The sequence below is a fragment of the Hylaeus anthracinus genome, unplaced genomic scaffold (assembly GCF_026225885.1).
Source record: "Hylaeus anthracinus isolate JK02 unplaced genomic scaffold, UHH_iyHylAnth1.0_haploid 12001, whole genome shotgun sequence".
Taxonomy (NCBI): domain Eukaryota; kingdom Metazoa; phylum Arthropoda; class Insecta; order Hymenoptera; family Colletidae; genus Hylaeus; species Hylaeus anthracinus.
The window spans coordinates 11,179,368-11,193,546 of record NW_026534348.1 but is presented as its reverse complement, the minus strand read 5'-3'; the positions used below and the strand labels follow the sequence as shown (position 1 = coordinate 11,193,546).

The 14,179-nt window shown below is 38.7% G+C and overlaps 1 protein-coding gene across 1 annotated transcript in view; it reads right to left on the bottom strand.

Moving 5' to 3' along the window:
* LOC128891374 (zwei Ig domain protein zig-8-like) overlaps window positions 1-14,179 on the bottom strand; it is a 123,730-nt gene continuing 109,551 nt past the window's right edge. The window contains exons 2-7 of the mRNA XM_054150819.1: window positions 9,237-9,334; window positions 5,190-5,380; window positions 4,919-5,080; window positions 4,091-4,225; window positions 908-1,118; window positions 1-608 (exon numbers count right to left, since the gene is read on the bottom strand). Of these exons, the coding sequence (XP_054006794.1) occupies window positions 496-608; window positions 908-1,118; window positions 4,091-4,225; window positions 4,919-5,080; window positions 5,190-5,380; window positions 9,237-9,312 (888 nt within the window). The 5' untranslated portion in view covers window positions 9,313-9,334 and the 3' untranslated portion in view covers window positions 1-495. The remainder of the gene's footprint in view (window positions 609-907; window positions 1,119-4,090; window positions 4,226-4,918; window positions 5,081-5,189; window positions 5,381-9,236; window positions 9,335-14,179) is intronic.

The following is a 14,179-nucleotide window of genomic DNA, read 5'->3' as shown; positions in this document are numbered from 1 at the left end:
AGAGAGAGAGAGAGAGAGAGAGAGAGAGAGAGAGAGAGAGAGAGAGAAAAGTTGCAATTATCCGCGAGTATTTCTACCAGTTTTAGTTACACGCAAGACGTGGACTTGGAACAGCCACAATCTACCATGAAAATCTCGGTATTTTGAAATAAATCAGCCGGCGGCAACCTCGGCGACGAAACCACGGAAACAAAATGAAAAGAAAGACGTTAATGGCGAGAAGTACGGGAGGATGTGACGATGATTGCGAACAGCTAATCGAATGGTACTTTAAACGAGGATTTACGACGATAACGTGGAAGAAATTTGACGGGCTAAGAGAAAATATAAGGAGGAACGAACGTAAGAAAACGAGAATCGCGTTGCACGAAGATGTTCAGCTCGAAGGGAAAGAAGGAGAGTGAATAGAGGGATAAAATCGCAGAATAGTAGCCTATCTATCACAAACGGAAGTAACGGTATAATAATAATTATGGACATATCGAAGAGAAACGCTTATCGCGTTAAAATGGCGTCTATCGCAATGGTGACAATTAGTACTAGCAATTCACAGAAATTTTTCTCCGCAGCCGATGTTTTACGGCGCTGTATGGCTGCCATTTTGTCACCTGAAACAGTTAACGTACGTATGATTAGCGATTGTATTAAAATAGGGTTCTTTCTATACCTATGATATAATCAGGATAAAACTTTAGTACGAGAACTATAGATAAAAAATAATATCGTTTTACAACTCTTTAAAAAATTGTATATATGGATAGTCAACTAATTTCTATCGTAGCCACAAATGAATCCAAAAACTTCCATGAAAACTTCCTTGAAAAAATTCAGAGTGAAAAACTGCTATCGATACTTTGTACATTTGTTGTGATATATGATATGAAAAACGGTTATTTATTTTATCTACCTTCTGTGACAAAAACAAAGATGGACGCCGGTTTGGTGTTCGAGGCGCTACACGTATAGTTCCCCGTATCCGATTCCACCGCTTGCTGAATTATCAGCCGACTTTGAGTCGAACTGGAATCGGTTTGTACCATTACGTTGCCCCGCGTGGTGTCAAAACTTATCATTCGGTTATTATGATACCAGAAAACATATTGCGGTGGCGTTGGACTCTGAAACGATATAGAAATAAATATTAAATGCAAGAGAACAAATAAAATTTAACAAATAAAATTTAATTTTTACAGCGACGTAACAACAGAACGAGTCACAATAGTCGTCCTTATCCTTACATATTTCGTTACTCTTAGTTTAATGTGTACAGTAAAGTATAATATACCAGAGTAGGAAAATTTCAATATTAATTTGAATGAATATGTGGAGATATAGATTATAATATCTTTGACGTTGACAGATGACGTTATATGCAATACATGTTTCGATAGAATTCATCAGCATTTCGGAACAAACGCCAAGTTTTCGAAAGATCTATCTATGAAATGAACAGTTATGAAATATATAATGAATTACTGTGACTACAATTCGCTTCTTATTAAATGTACGAGGAAAAAGAATGGTCTCTCGAAACTGATTAGCTTCCAAAAGTTATAGATCAGTTGCTGGCAATAGTTTGAACGTAATTGCAAAGGGCTTGGAACGACTGCATCGAGAATCGATACGTCAACCGATAAAATCTCGACGCCACCTAGCGTAATTAAGTCTATCCAGGATAATTTGCTGGACGATCGATAGGTGTCGATACGGCGCCACTGGGGCATCATTCTTCCCTTGATACATTCGGCAGGCATTTTTTGGCGTGATATTCTCTAGAAAGCGTTCGACAGTGTAAAACGAGGAAAATTATTGTCTCGTATGTGAACCATTTTCAACTTGTCTGGTGTCTAAATCGAACGCATTTCTCTGCCGTATACGAGTGTGACTTGCTAGAAGTGGATCAAGTGAAATGGAACGTCGAAGTCAGCTGTTTCTTCTGAATTTCACTCTTCTCTCTTAATTTCGAAAAATCGTTCGAACATATTGCCAGGCATAGTTTGTCGACAGTTTGAGAATTATTATACCTGCTTGTACAAACATGGTTCGACTTAAAACGGTATGTATATATGTATAGTGCTTACGAATATCCTATCTTCTTATAACGTGCCTTTCGGAAGCCATATTGTTCGTAATACTATCAATTTAGCGTGCAAGAGTTCGTAACCCTTTTGTGCTCGCGGTATTTCTGGGCGTTCTTATGTATCGGCTCTTATGGTAATCAATACTTTGCTAAAATGGTATTAGATTCAATTACGAGCACGAGTATTTGCAAATGACAGTTTTAACTGTTGAGCTTCATTAGTAAATAAATGTTTATTTAATACGTTAAATATAGAATACAGAATATTGATATAATCAGACAACGCAATCGCTCAGATCGATCAAGGGTAGAAAACAATCGAATCATCCTCCGTGTTCCGCGATGCACCAGAGCGATCTCGGTGTGCTAAAGCATTAAACCGATCGCATACGGTGCAACCGATTTGAAATTAGTGTTGCAAACCGTTTGCGCTCTTTGTTTTACCTATTCCACTATCTTTGTTTTACCTAGATCCACGGTCGAATGCAACTACAGTGTGCAACTGTAGTTTCAGAGTGGTTTGAACCTGATCGGTTGCGTCCGTGTGCGATCGGCCTTAGAGTCTGCTTATGTTTGGTAGATATCGTTGCATCTTTCAACATTAACCAAAACAGAGCCGTTGTCAGAGAACTATTTACGGTCGGATCACCACGATTCGATCACCACCAGTTGGCAAAATGTTAATCTCTTGCAGTCCTATGTCGAGTGAGGCTCGACAAAAATGTACTGAAATCAGAAAATTCGCACTGCAAAGTGTTTTCTAGCGTAGAAAGGTGTTTGACGAGCTAAAACTGATATACTCCCCCTCCTCGTTACTGGGTGAGTGAAAATTAAAGATACCGCGCGCTATCTGTTTGGCCCTTCCGCCCTTCCGTGCATTAGACGTTTAGGACGTGTTTCTTTTGTCTGGGATTATACGTGTACACGTAGATACAGGAGGCGCAGCACGCCAGGAGAAAAAAACGCCACACTTTATTTTCGTTTCCCGATAGTGTCGAGTTTGCAGCGGCAGCAATGCCGCTTTAATGCACTTCCACTCTTGTATTCGTGACTAAGCTGCGCCTATTTCGCTAGAGGTTTTTCCGCTGTACGTTCGCGAAGGTACATTGAATGTTCGCACGAACTGCAAGCTGTGCGTTTCTATGTACCTTCGTTAAGCGGATGGGCCTCGGTGCGACGTGACTTTATTTGCGACACGATTATTATGTATCAATGGGGCTCGCGTAAATACGCGGGATGATTTATTATTTAGGTTAAATACGACTCGGGCGAATATGGCGCAAAATTCCATTCGAATTATGGATCGCGAACGAGAACAAAGAGGCGGCGGGCGTTAGACAATTGTTTGACATTTATCTGAGATTATTCTTCGTTTGAGTGATATAAGATGGGTTATTTTGACGAGGAACGCAAGGCTTTAGGTTTTAGCTATTTTTGGATAAGTAATTATTATAATAATTAGGGTTAGAGATTGGAGATATAAGTTTGCTAATTTGGAAATGTAGGATTTTGTTAGAATTTTTGTACGAATACATATTTTTAGGAATAGAGATTAGATAAGTTGGAGAGATAATAAAATCCGTTGTGTAATGAAAGGTTTCACACAATTTATTTTGTTATCACCTCTATTCATCTAATCTCTATTTTTTTAAATATATATATTTATAAAAATTATTCTCGCGATACCCATGTATGGTTTATATTTAAATTAATTATCACATCCTTTTACACTAATATATGGATGTGTATTTTAGTCAGATTATTACATCATACTTGACCATTAACCATGAAGTAGTTAGTGAAAGATAGAATTGTAGAAATGATATTAGAGCAAAACATATTCCTTTGCAGAAAGACATTGCGTATGCTTTTCAAATATGTTATTTATACTTGGTTAAAACGTGGTTAGTGAACATTCGGGCATTCTAAATCGCTTAATGATTTATTCCTGGATTGTTCACGAGTCTAATCCAATTCCATGAATGGTCTATGAATAAAGCAAGTCCTTACCTTTTCTATTACGCACACGAGGTTTATAATGGATCCTACGTCGACGTGATGTTCGCCGCTCCCTAATATAAATGCTTCTGGTATTACTATGTTTAGATTGACAAAGTGTGATACTATCCCTGTACTCCTCGAGACCTATAAAACGTACAAAGAAAGCAATATTGGAAGTTGCTTAGTAAACAAAGAAAAAAGTATTTAAAACATTCTATTAGGCAGAAAATATTTCATTCGCCAATGTTTTGGTTCACAAATCTCCCACGTTAACAATTATTGAACCAAATAAGGGAGATCCGCGCAATATCCTCAATTTTGATATAAATTGTCATTAAAGAGGTCCAAAGTGAGGATAAAAATGTTAAACAATTGCTTGCATACACTTGTGAAGAGCGTTATATTATTCTTTAAATTGTTAATATGTATTCAATATCAGTATAATAATTGAGAGTTAAAAAAAAAAACTAGTTTCCTCTATCGTCTTCTCTAAAATGTTGAGAATCTAATATATAATAAAAATTACACTTTGACTTCTTAATTAATTGTTTTATGGATGTTCCACAGAAGATCATAAAGAATTTGTTCGAAACGTTTTCGTTGTTTGTCTATACTCCAAAAATGAACTCTGTCGTTATATCTCTTTATCACAAACTTTAAACTACATTTAAAACAAATTATTAATCAAAAAATATAAGAAATATTATCGTTAAACCAATCCAAGAAAAAGCTTTAAGATAGACTCAAGATCAAAGTCCATCAGAGATACGCAGTATCGCGGGTTAAACCTGACCCAGCCCTCTCGGCTGGACTAATTAATTTCTTCGGCATAGTTACCTGGCATTCGTAGGTCCCGTTGTCTCTTTCTTGAACGTATTTGATTTGAAGAGTCCAATCGTCCGAGCCCTCGGCGTGCAACACTTGAAACCGCTCGTCGTTCGTGTACGTGAACATAGAGCTGGTCAGGACGTGGAAATCACGTCGTCGTATCCAAGATATCTGAAACAGGTGCGCAATCGTTAATCAGCGTTCTTGCACCGCTCGATACGCGGCCAAGCGATTTATCGCAGTTCCTTTGTCACGCCGAATACGACGACGACGTTCTTACCTCGGTGTCGGACACCGTTCTTTCCGCTAAATTGCGAACTCTGCAATGCAAAAAGGCGGTGCCCCCCAGTTGCACCGTGACGTTGGAGACGGTGTTGTTGTCGTTCGCATCGTTCACTCTTTGCAGCTCGTCCAGATTGCTGAACCACAGCGTCTTCCAATCTGACGGTATGCTGTAGGGTACGCGCCGGTCTGGAACGTTTCCGAAATCGAGTAGTAAATGGAGAGGTCCATGGAAATCGGTATCTTTACTACAAGTAGTTCGTAGAGTCTAGACTAAACCACATATGATCATGAAAATACCTTTATACGCGCAGTTGTTACGGGCAATATTCGAGAATTTCTTTTCAATCTTTAAATATCTATTTTAATCCAAAGAAGTGTATAGTTTCGCAGTACAAGTATTAAACTTAACATATGAATTTTTTTTAGTAGAATATATTTAAAAGTGGTCAAATTGCAGGGAATCTTGTATCTTCAATATAAGTTCAACGAAACTCTTCCAAGTTCGTTGAATAATATAAAATGAATTCTACTAAGAAATAACTCTCTTCTGCGAATTTTTCATCGTTAAATAAAGTATTTAATTAAAACCAGCTCGTGTGCGAAGATCACTTCAGCGCTGTTGGTATAGAAGTAGAAGTTTAGAAGACCTCCAAGAGTTATGATTACTATTGAATTATATCAATAAGTAAAGATCCGAGTTAACGTAGAAACGAAATGCTAATAATAATCCCCTTCTTATCGAACAAAACTAAGAAACCCAATAAGGGAACAGTAATTCAAGGCTCAAGAATTATTCTGGAATAAGTAAAACAGATTAAACGCATAAAAGCAAGAAAAGGAGAAAGGAAAGAATTTAGAACGAAAGAAGTAAGAGAAGATCCACCAGAAGGCATCGGATACCTTGGAAGTGAAATGATTGCTTTATTATTCATATTTTGTCTAAAAGATCGGAACAGAAAAATGAAGAGAATGCAAATATCCCGTCTTGAGTACAAACGCGCGCTAATAAAAGTCCTTTTATAAATGAAAACGTTTTCGGTCGCACAAAAATAACGAAACGCTGCCCTTTGACTCCTTCGCCTCTATACGTCTCTTTACGATCCTCCTTACGTCACGTGCTAGCACAGTTATCTGCCGCAAGAACCTCTTCTTGCAGGAATCAGAGGAAGTCGCGTCTTTTCCGGGCGACACTCGTCTAACAGCGATCAAAGTCGAAGTCTCCGCGCAAAAATCTCTTCAAAATGTTGTTCCGTTATGAAAAGCTCGCCGGCATCCCCTCTGCCGCGAGCTTGGTATTAATTAATTACGGAACGTCAAAAGGATGAAGGGTTAACCGAAAGAAACGCCAAAGAAGGAGGAAGTTTTGACGCGCTCGCGAGCAGAAATCAGTGGGTGGTGGTGGGGGGGGGAGGAGGAGGAGGAGGAGAGGCGAAGAAGGATGGACTAAAAGGGAGACAGGGGAGGTAATTTGAAAGTAACGGGAGTGCTTTGGTAAAGGGAATATCTTGGAATAAGGAAAACCGGTGAAGGTATACGAGGTCGGTGCCAGACTTGGCGAGATGGGGAGGAAAAACGTTGAATATAGAAATCCCGTAAACGGAAAGAGAGAAAATTGAGAAATAGAAACGTAGGCGGAAGGCGGGGGATGCAGGGAGTTGGGGTGGGGAGGGGGGCAAGGAGAAGTGTCTGGGCGAAAGACAAGCACTTGAGACTGAACTTTGTGAGCTTTTGAATGCAGGGCATAAGCTACTTGCCTTTTGTTTCCGCGAGACAATGCGAAACCTTATACAACGAGACAAGAAGCTGAGGGTGCCGAGAAGGGGGGGGGGGGGAGAGGAAGGGGTACTCCTACTTTGCTTCGACCAGTTAGTTGGGCAGGATCCTACTCTCTTTTCTCTTCTTTTTAAGCATTCCCAATTCACAACCACTTTTGAGAAGGGAGTAAGTGCGCACTAGAGGGACTTCTCGCGAGGTTACGGAGCTTTCGTTTCTCTCTCTCTCCCTCCCTCCCTCCCTCTCTCTCTCTCTCTCTCTCTCTCTCTTTTTTGTTGTTTTCGAGTACCTTGTGTCTTTTATAGTACAATGGCGTTTATTTATTGCACGGGCTTAGAAAGGGCTTTATCTAATCCCCGTTTAACGGCGTTAAAGCCACCTCGTGGGATTCCTTATCGAATAGATTTCGGACGCAGACGTTATTTAACGATGCACAATTTCCGAGAGCATCTGGGTACGGAGAGCTATTTAACATCGTGGTAAAAAGTCAAGAAAAAACAAAAAATGAATCTTGGGCGAAGCTGAGATTTTATCATTGTATATCGTAGTGTATATTGTATTTCGAGTAACAGGAGAATCAACGTACGAAAGTTCGCTGCTATAAATAGTAGTAAAAGGTTTTTCAAAAGGGGCTTCATGATTTTCTTACTTTAAATGAAGTAAGCGTGTAATTGATGTTTAAGAGTTCGCCACAAAAGTTTGCTTCAGTAAAATGTGGTAACAGGGTTTTCCAAACGGGGCTTCATGATTTTCTTAGATTAAATAAATTAATCGTGAAAAATGATATTCAAGAGTTCCCCCTAGACCATGCTGATATAGGAGTATTTTATTATTAAAAAGCAAAATTGTAAAGCTTCTTTTTAGAAAACCCATTGTTTCTCGTTAATTTCTCGAATTATGAATCTTGTTAATAGACATCAACAGAATCTTTTTTAATTACCGTGTTGGAGGAAAATCTTCAAAAGACACCCCACCAGATGTCATTGAGGAGAAGTGTCGGATTTTTACCGACTAAAAACCTCCACCAAGGCCCCCCGGGCGGGACTATACCGAAGGTAATACATCGCCCGAGACATCAACAGAATCTATGAGCGATTCATTTGTAAATATTTCTTAATGGATGTAATTCATCAACATTCTTCATTCTCCTATTAAGTCGTTAAGTGGAGGCTTCACCGGGTCATTACTAGAATTATTAATTCGATCACGATAAGAGTTCCGTCATTTTGAAGTCACAGTTCAAGCTTGTCCTCTTACGCGAAGAGGTTTCCAATGTGATATGGTAATACAATATTATCAAGTGGGTATGATTATATTTCTCATTCGAATGCAATATTTGATTGGACGCGTTAATCGTATAATTATTAAATAAATGGCGACGGTAATTACACAGCATTTGAAGCTTTAATCAAATGTGCCAAAGTGACTTGTTCGTGTTTGGTTTCATAAATGAATAGATTTTGTTTGGATACGTTGTTTGAGCCCTCGGGGCCTGTAGCGGTGTTTGTAGCTACAGTACGGGTTTAGTAACTCCGAGGTACCCGAGCTAGAGAGACGAGAAGAATAGACGAAAAGTAAGAGATACTGCAAACAGTATTAAAACGGAGTCATGTAAGACGATGATAAGAAGAATGGAACTTTATATAATAAGTTACGCATTTTAAATGAATGAATGAATGAATGACGTTGTTCGACGATGTAAAATTTGTAGCAAAAGTGTGTGTGCGTATATTTGGCATTCGATTGTATCGTTTCGACGGCCACGTAAACATTGAATTATTAACTACATTACGAGAATAATTTCATAATATTTGAGTCTTCGACCAACAGCACTGAAGCGAACTGATTATGTTTTTTTGTCTTCTTACTCGAACATAGTTCAAATGGAAACTTTAATCAACGTTGAAAATTTGCGATCAAACGGAAGGAACATTTTTTACTTGATTGCAAAGTAAGTAATTCGCGTGACATTTAAATTAAAATATCTGGGGCGAATAGATCTTGAATTCAGAGGTTATTTGAATTATAGAAAAATTTACGACTAGCGCAGAAGTTACTATCGAATCGAAACTATGACGATGGAGTTGTCAAGTAAATAATGCGACCAGCAATATTAGATTCGAAGCTTCGATCATTGTTCAAGACGGTACTGAAAGTCTAGAATTGTGTCAGGGCAAAAGAAACGGCACGTAGCTCGGAAAAAACTTATATCCTCGCGGGAAAGTGGAAAAAAGGCGGACAGGTTAAATGCTCAGAGAAAATTATTTACCTTTATCGAGTGACCTGGCCAGGAGTATTGTCGGCAGGATCAGGAAGACCATGTACCACGATAGCCGGTCCCGCATCTTTGCGAGGTTTTAAGTCCTCCTGGAAAAAGGAATATCAAGGTTTTCGGTTATAAGCCACGAATTTGTATGCATCTGCTCATCTTCTATCGTCTCTTGTTTCTGAATCTTCAAAGAGGGAAAGAGTCAACCTAAACACGGTCACTTATGATGCTAATCTTTTTTCTTTTGTATCCTCTACCTTTGCGTGCATTTGCAATGCAAGGGAGCTTGCCCTCGATTTATGGGAAATTTTCTTTGGTCCCGTTCGACGTAACAAGAAGGGTTGAAAAAGAGACGTAAGGCATTCGCAAGGATTTCTTTCTAAATTTAATCGAACGTTCAGGGTCGAGAACGTTTATTAGGTTTATTATTTGATGTGATTTGAAATGATAATAGAGGATGTCGTTCTGGGGATCCATAGAAAGTATGTATTAGGCCAATAGATCCTTCTAATATCGATAACTGTTTTCTTATAGTATGGGTTTTCCAATTAACACTATCTGGTAATTACCTTTACAATATTATTAAACATAAAATTCATGGTTTCACCTATTTATTGAATTGTCCAGAAAGTTCGTGCCAATTCTTATGAAAACTTCAAAGACACATTTGAATTTTCATATATATTTATTGAATTATATAAGTACCATTTTGTTTCGCAACCTTTTCCGCCTTTTAAGAGATGTACACGTGTTTTTTGTTTTTAACCATTTCAATATATTCAGAGCTGAACCACGTAGCAAAACTCGGCATGAACTTTTCAGACAAACCAATAATATTTATTTATCAATTTTACGTAATGAATGTTGCATGGTTGAAAACATAAATATTTGTGTTTAATTTTGATACGAGCATTCAATAACCTTTATGTACTATATAAGTATATTTCATACATTTTTACATATTACACAAACACTTGTTAAAAAGTTAAGTTAATTAATGCAACATCCTTCCAAGGATAACTCAGTACCACAGTTCTAAAACTTCCTCGATAAATTGCTCGTTATCACGGCCGAATTGTCGAAAACAATCTCGATAATTGGTCTTGTTTTTGCATTTGCATCTGCCATTATTACCGAGCTATTTTAATCCGCTTCTATTCTACGAAACATCGACGAATTCGTATATCGGCATTTTACTACTTTTGTTTTCGATTTTCCGCGGCTTAAATCGCCGTTTAAAAGGACGCGCGCGGGAATTCCTTTTTTTTTTTTAGCGCTTCATTCGAAGCCGAAGCAGGAGTAGAATTTGAAGTGACGTGAATTCACGTCAGCGGTTGCGAATGTATTAACAATATACAGGTGTGTCCCAGAATTAGTGTAAGAACCGGAAATGGGTAGCTGACACGATTCTGAACCACCCATTTCCGATTCTTACACTAATTCTGGGACACCCTGTATATTTAGAACTAGGATTTGTTGACATGCGTGAAATGAGACACCCGCGCACTTATTTCATGCAGTCGATCGTTGCCTGTCGCATTAATTGGCCCGTTAAAGTGACGATGCTCGCCGGACAAGAATCATTTTACGGTTAATAAAACCAAACGATCGGGAATAGTTGCGATAAATCGAGCGAATCCTTTGTCGCCGAAAGAATTGCTCGCGTTAGCGTTTACCTGTCCGGTCTCGGTTCTCTTTTTGTTTGTTTCGCGATCGCCAAGGAATCGACCTATAAAATTTTATTGTGTGAATTTTTCGCAACGCTATTGCAGCGCTTATATGACACGTTCAATGTTGTTTTAATGGTTAAGTTTATTCGAGTAAAAGAGTTTGTGGGTGGGTGCGAGAGAGAGAGAGAGAGAGAGAGAGAAGTAACGCATGCTGTTAAAACTTTATGTCGTAAAAAATGTTGAATTACTTTTACAGCGAAACGAATATTAGGGTAGTGTCGAGGTGGCTGAATTTAATGTAAGTATTCTATAATTCAGATTGTGAATATATTTTTGCATATATTTTTCATTTCGATCGTTGCTGCTTCCTTTGGGATAGGGAACGAGTATATGTTATAGTATTATAATATATAGGTATTATACAGGGTGTCCCCGAATTAGTGTAAGAACTGGAAATGGAGGCTGAGACGATTCTGAATCACAATTTCCTTTGGAAAAATGTCGGACGGTGCTTTGTTTTCGAATTGTTAATGGAAAACCATAGCTATCCCTCATTTCCGGTTCTTACACTATTCCTGGGACACCCTGTGTGTGTATTAAATATAATATATACTATAAAATATATTAAATGCCTATGAAATGTAACATTCTATACAATATACATAATACATACCATTGTACTATTGTATATAACATATATTATTGCAACATGGTACTTTTCTTATTGTTATGCGCTATTATGCTTCCTTGGTCGTATTTATTTAATTCCCTACTCTGCCCAGCGTGGACCTTCTGTGGTCCAGGCTGAGAGTGAATCAGGGAAATACGAAGCCGAGTACAGAGTCGATTTCGTTGTAATAATTTCCCTGGGAAAACCGTAGTTTCACAGTTAACTCGGCAATTTACCGTTTAACGACGTCGGAATTGTTATTGGAGAAAACACGGAAGCCAGCCGGAATAAAGAACGCAATAAGCCATTACAGATAAACAAAATTTGCATTTATCCAGTATCGCGCCGTTGTATTTAACGTCGTTATCTAATAATTTCCGGGGCGAAACGCGAAACCTTGCGATTTAATGCGCCCAGACAGATATTTCGTATATCATAATTACATAAAAAGCCGTATAATTTTCTTCCTTAAGTTACTAACGCGAGCCATTATTTAGTTAGGCGGGAACCCACATAAAAACGCGAAACACCAAAAATACGGGGAAATTTAATTAATAGCTGTCATGCTACCGTGAACGTTAATTGTATTTATCGCGAACGATTGGGAATTGAATGAAAATCGAGGTAGGGGACAGAAATGGAAATGAAAATAATTTTTTTTAGGCGCTCATGGTGTGTTCTAAATGGTTACAAATTTTTAGAAGTTGGAGGAGGAGTTGATTGGACTCTATTTTTTATTCAATTAGCATGTTTTATTGTGTAGTATTATATTTCTGTTTGAATTGAAGGGAGATTCATGCAGAATTTTTTGTTTATGATATTGTTCGGAAGATGTTTTAGTGAATATCATGGTGACTGTGAATATTGTTTATTAACCGACTTCGAAAAGGAGGGGGTTACTCGATTCGACATGTATATTTCTTTTTGTCAGTGCACGTCAGGTTGAATGTATTGAGATTGGTGCGATACGTAATAGTCACTTCTTGTATTTGTTCTTCTTATTTTCACGAACGTTTGCACATTGCAACAGTCTTTCTTCTGTCTGTCTTCATGCATAATATTTATATAAATTTTCTGTTGTCGGTGTGTTCTGCAATATATATCAGTTTCCTAAATTTTTCTTTGTCATTTTTCATGTTTCACTTCAAATTATTATACTTTGTCTACATAAATATTAACTTTTACATTCCACTTCTGAAAAAGATTAAAAATTAACGCTGTCTATTACGAATCCTTCATAAATTTTCATCTTTCAATTTGAAATCTAAAAAGAATTTTATTATTGTAAACGATAATACCATTCTACTATAAATGCTTCATAAATTTTCATTAATAAGTTTCACCTCTGTAGAGGACTATAAAGCACCGACAATGAGTCGAAATGTAAAGAAACCTAACAAACCCTCCTCTGGACATACATATTAATTTTTACGATATCCCCTCCAACTATATATTAATTTTAATTAACGCGACAATCAACGGGTAAAGGAAAAAAAATGCACGGTTCCCTAAACGTTAGTATTTTTCCATTAGCCTCGTGTAATAGAAACCCTAACGTCCTATTTCCCGCGTGTCGTTTATTCCCGCCTACAACCTCGCATAATTTCCAACGAAAGCGCTGGCTGTTACGCGTCGTAACTCACGAGGCTCCTTACGATGCACTTTTAGGCCCTCGCCATCCGAGGAGAATAACACGGGACGTAGGATTCCCTGTTGCCAATCGTTACACGTGATTTATCGTTTTCCGCTTGATCCCGGGGTCACGGAATCGCGCTTGTTCGCCGTTTACGTCCCCGCGAAAACGGTGGGGGCCGGGGGTGCCGGGGGGTGTGCCCGCCGTTTCGAGGGCTGCTTTGCATAAATTCCCGTGCAGATGCGGCCGATCTGATCGGTAAACCGCGATAGAAATAGAATACGGATGGCACGTAACGCGTATGCGTAGATATTATTGATTCGTTGCCGATATAATGCACGCCGTTGCAAACCCCACGGGGGTGCACAATCGTCGTTAGGTAAGTAGTTGGTCCACCTTTGCAGAGACCCGTTCCAGATGGCAATTGGCTGGTCACAATAGCGTTGGACCGGGGACTGTACGTGGTAAATCCGGTAAATGCACGTGGATGAAACAGTTGTACGGGGCACGTACATACGCGCCTTGGTGCGCGGTTAATGGAAACCTTTCGTTCGGTACGGGGATCGATAAATGGGTCTGCAGGGAGCAGTTGTAAAGAGTTAGCTCGCTGCTTGCATGTGGCGTCTGCCAATGCTCCTTACGTATGCATGGAATCGGCTAAGATTGGGCGGTTGCCGGCAGCGCAGACCCTGCGGAATTAAAGTGCGACCTGTGCGCTACGCTTTATTAAGGGGGCTGTATGGTACTTTCGACTGGGAAATGCACTTCTTTTTTCTTTTTTATAAAAAAAGGAAGTAACAATGTTCATCTTGTGCCTCTTATGTATAGTAATGTATCTTTGAGGACAGTGCAAGGGCAAATCGATCGATTATTATGTACCTGTTCCAATCATTTTTGCCATGTATTGCAGCATAGACGTTGTTAATAATCCAGTAGTTTTAAAAGGAAGTCCAAAGTACAAGTCGTCGAA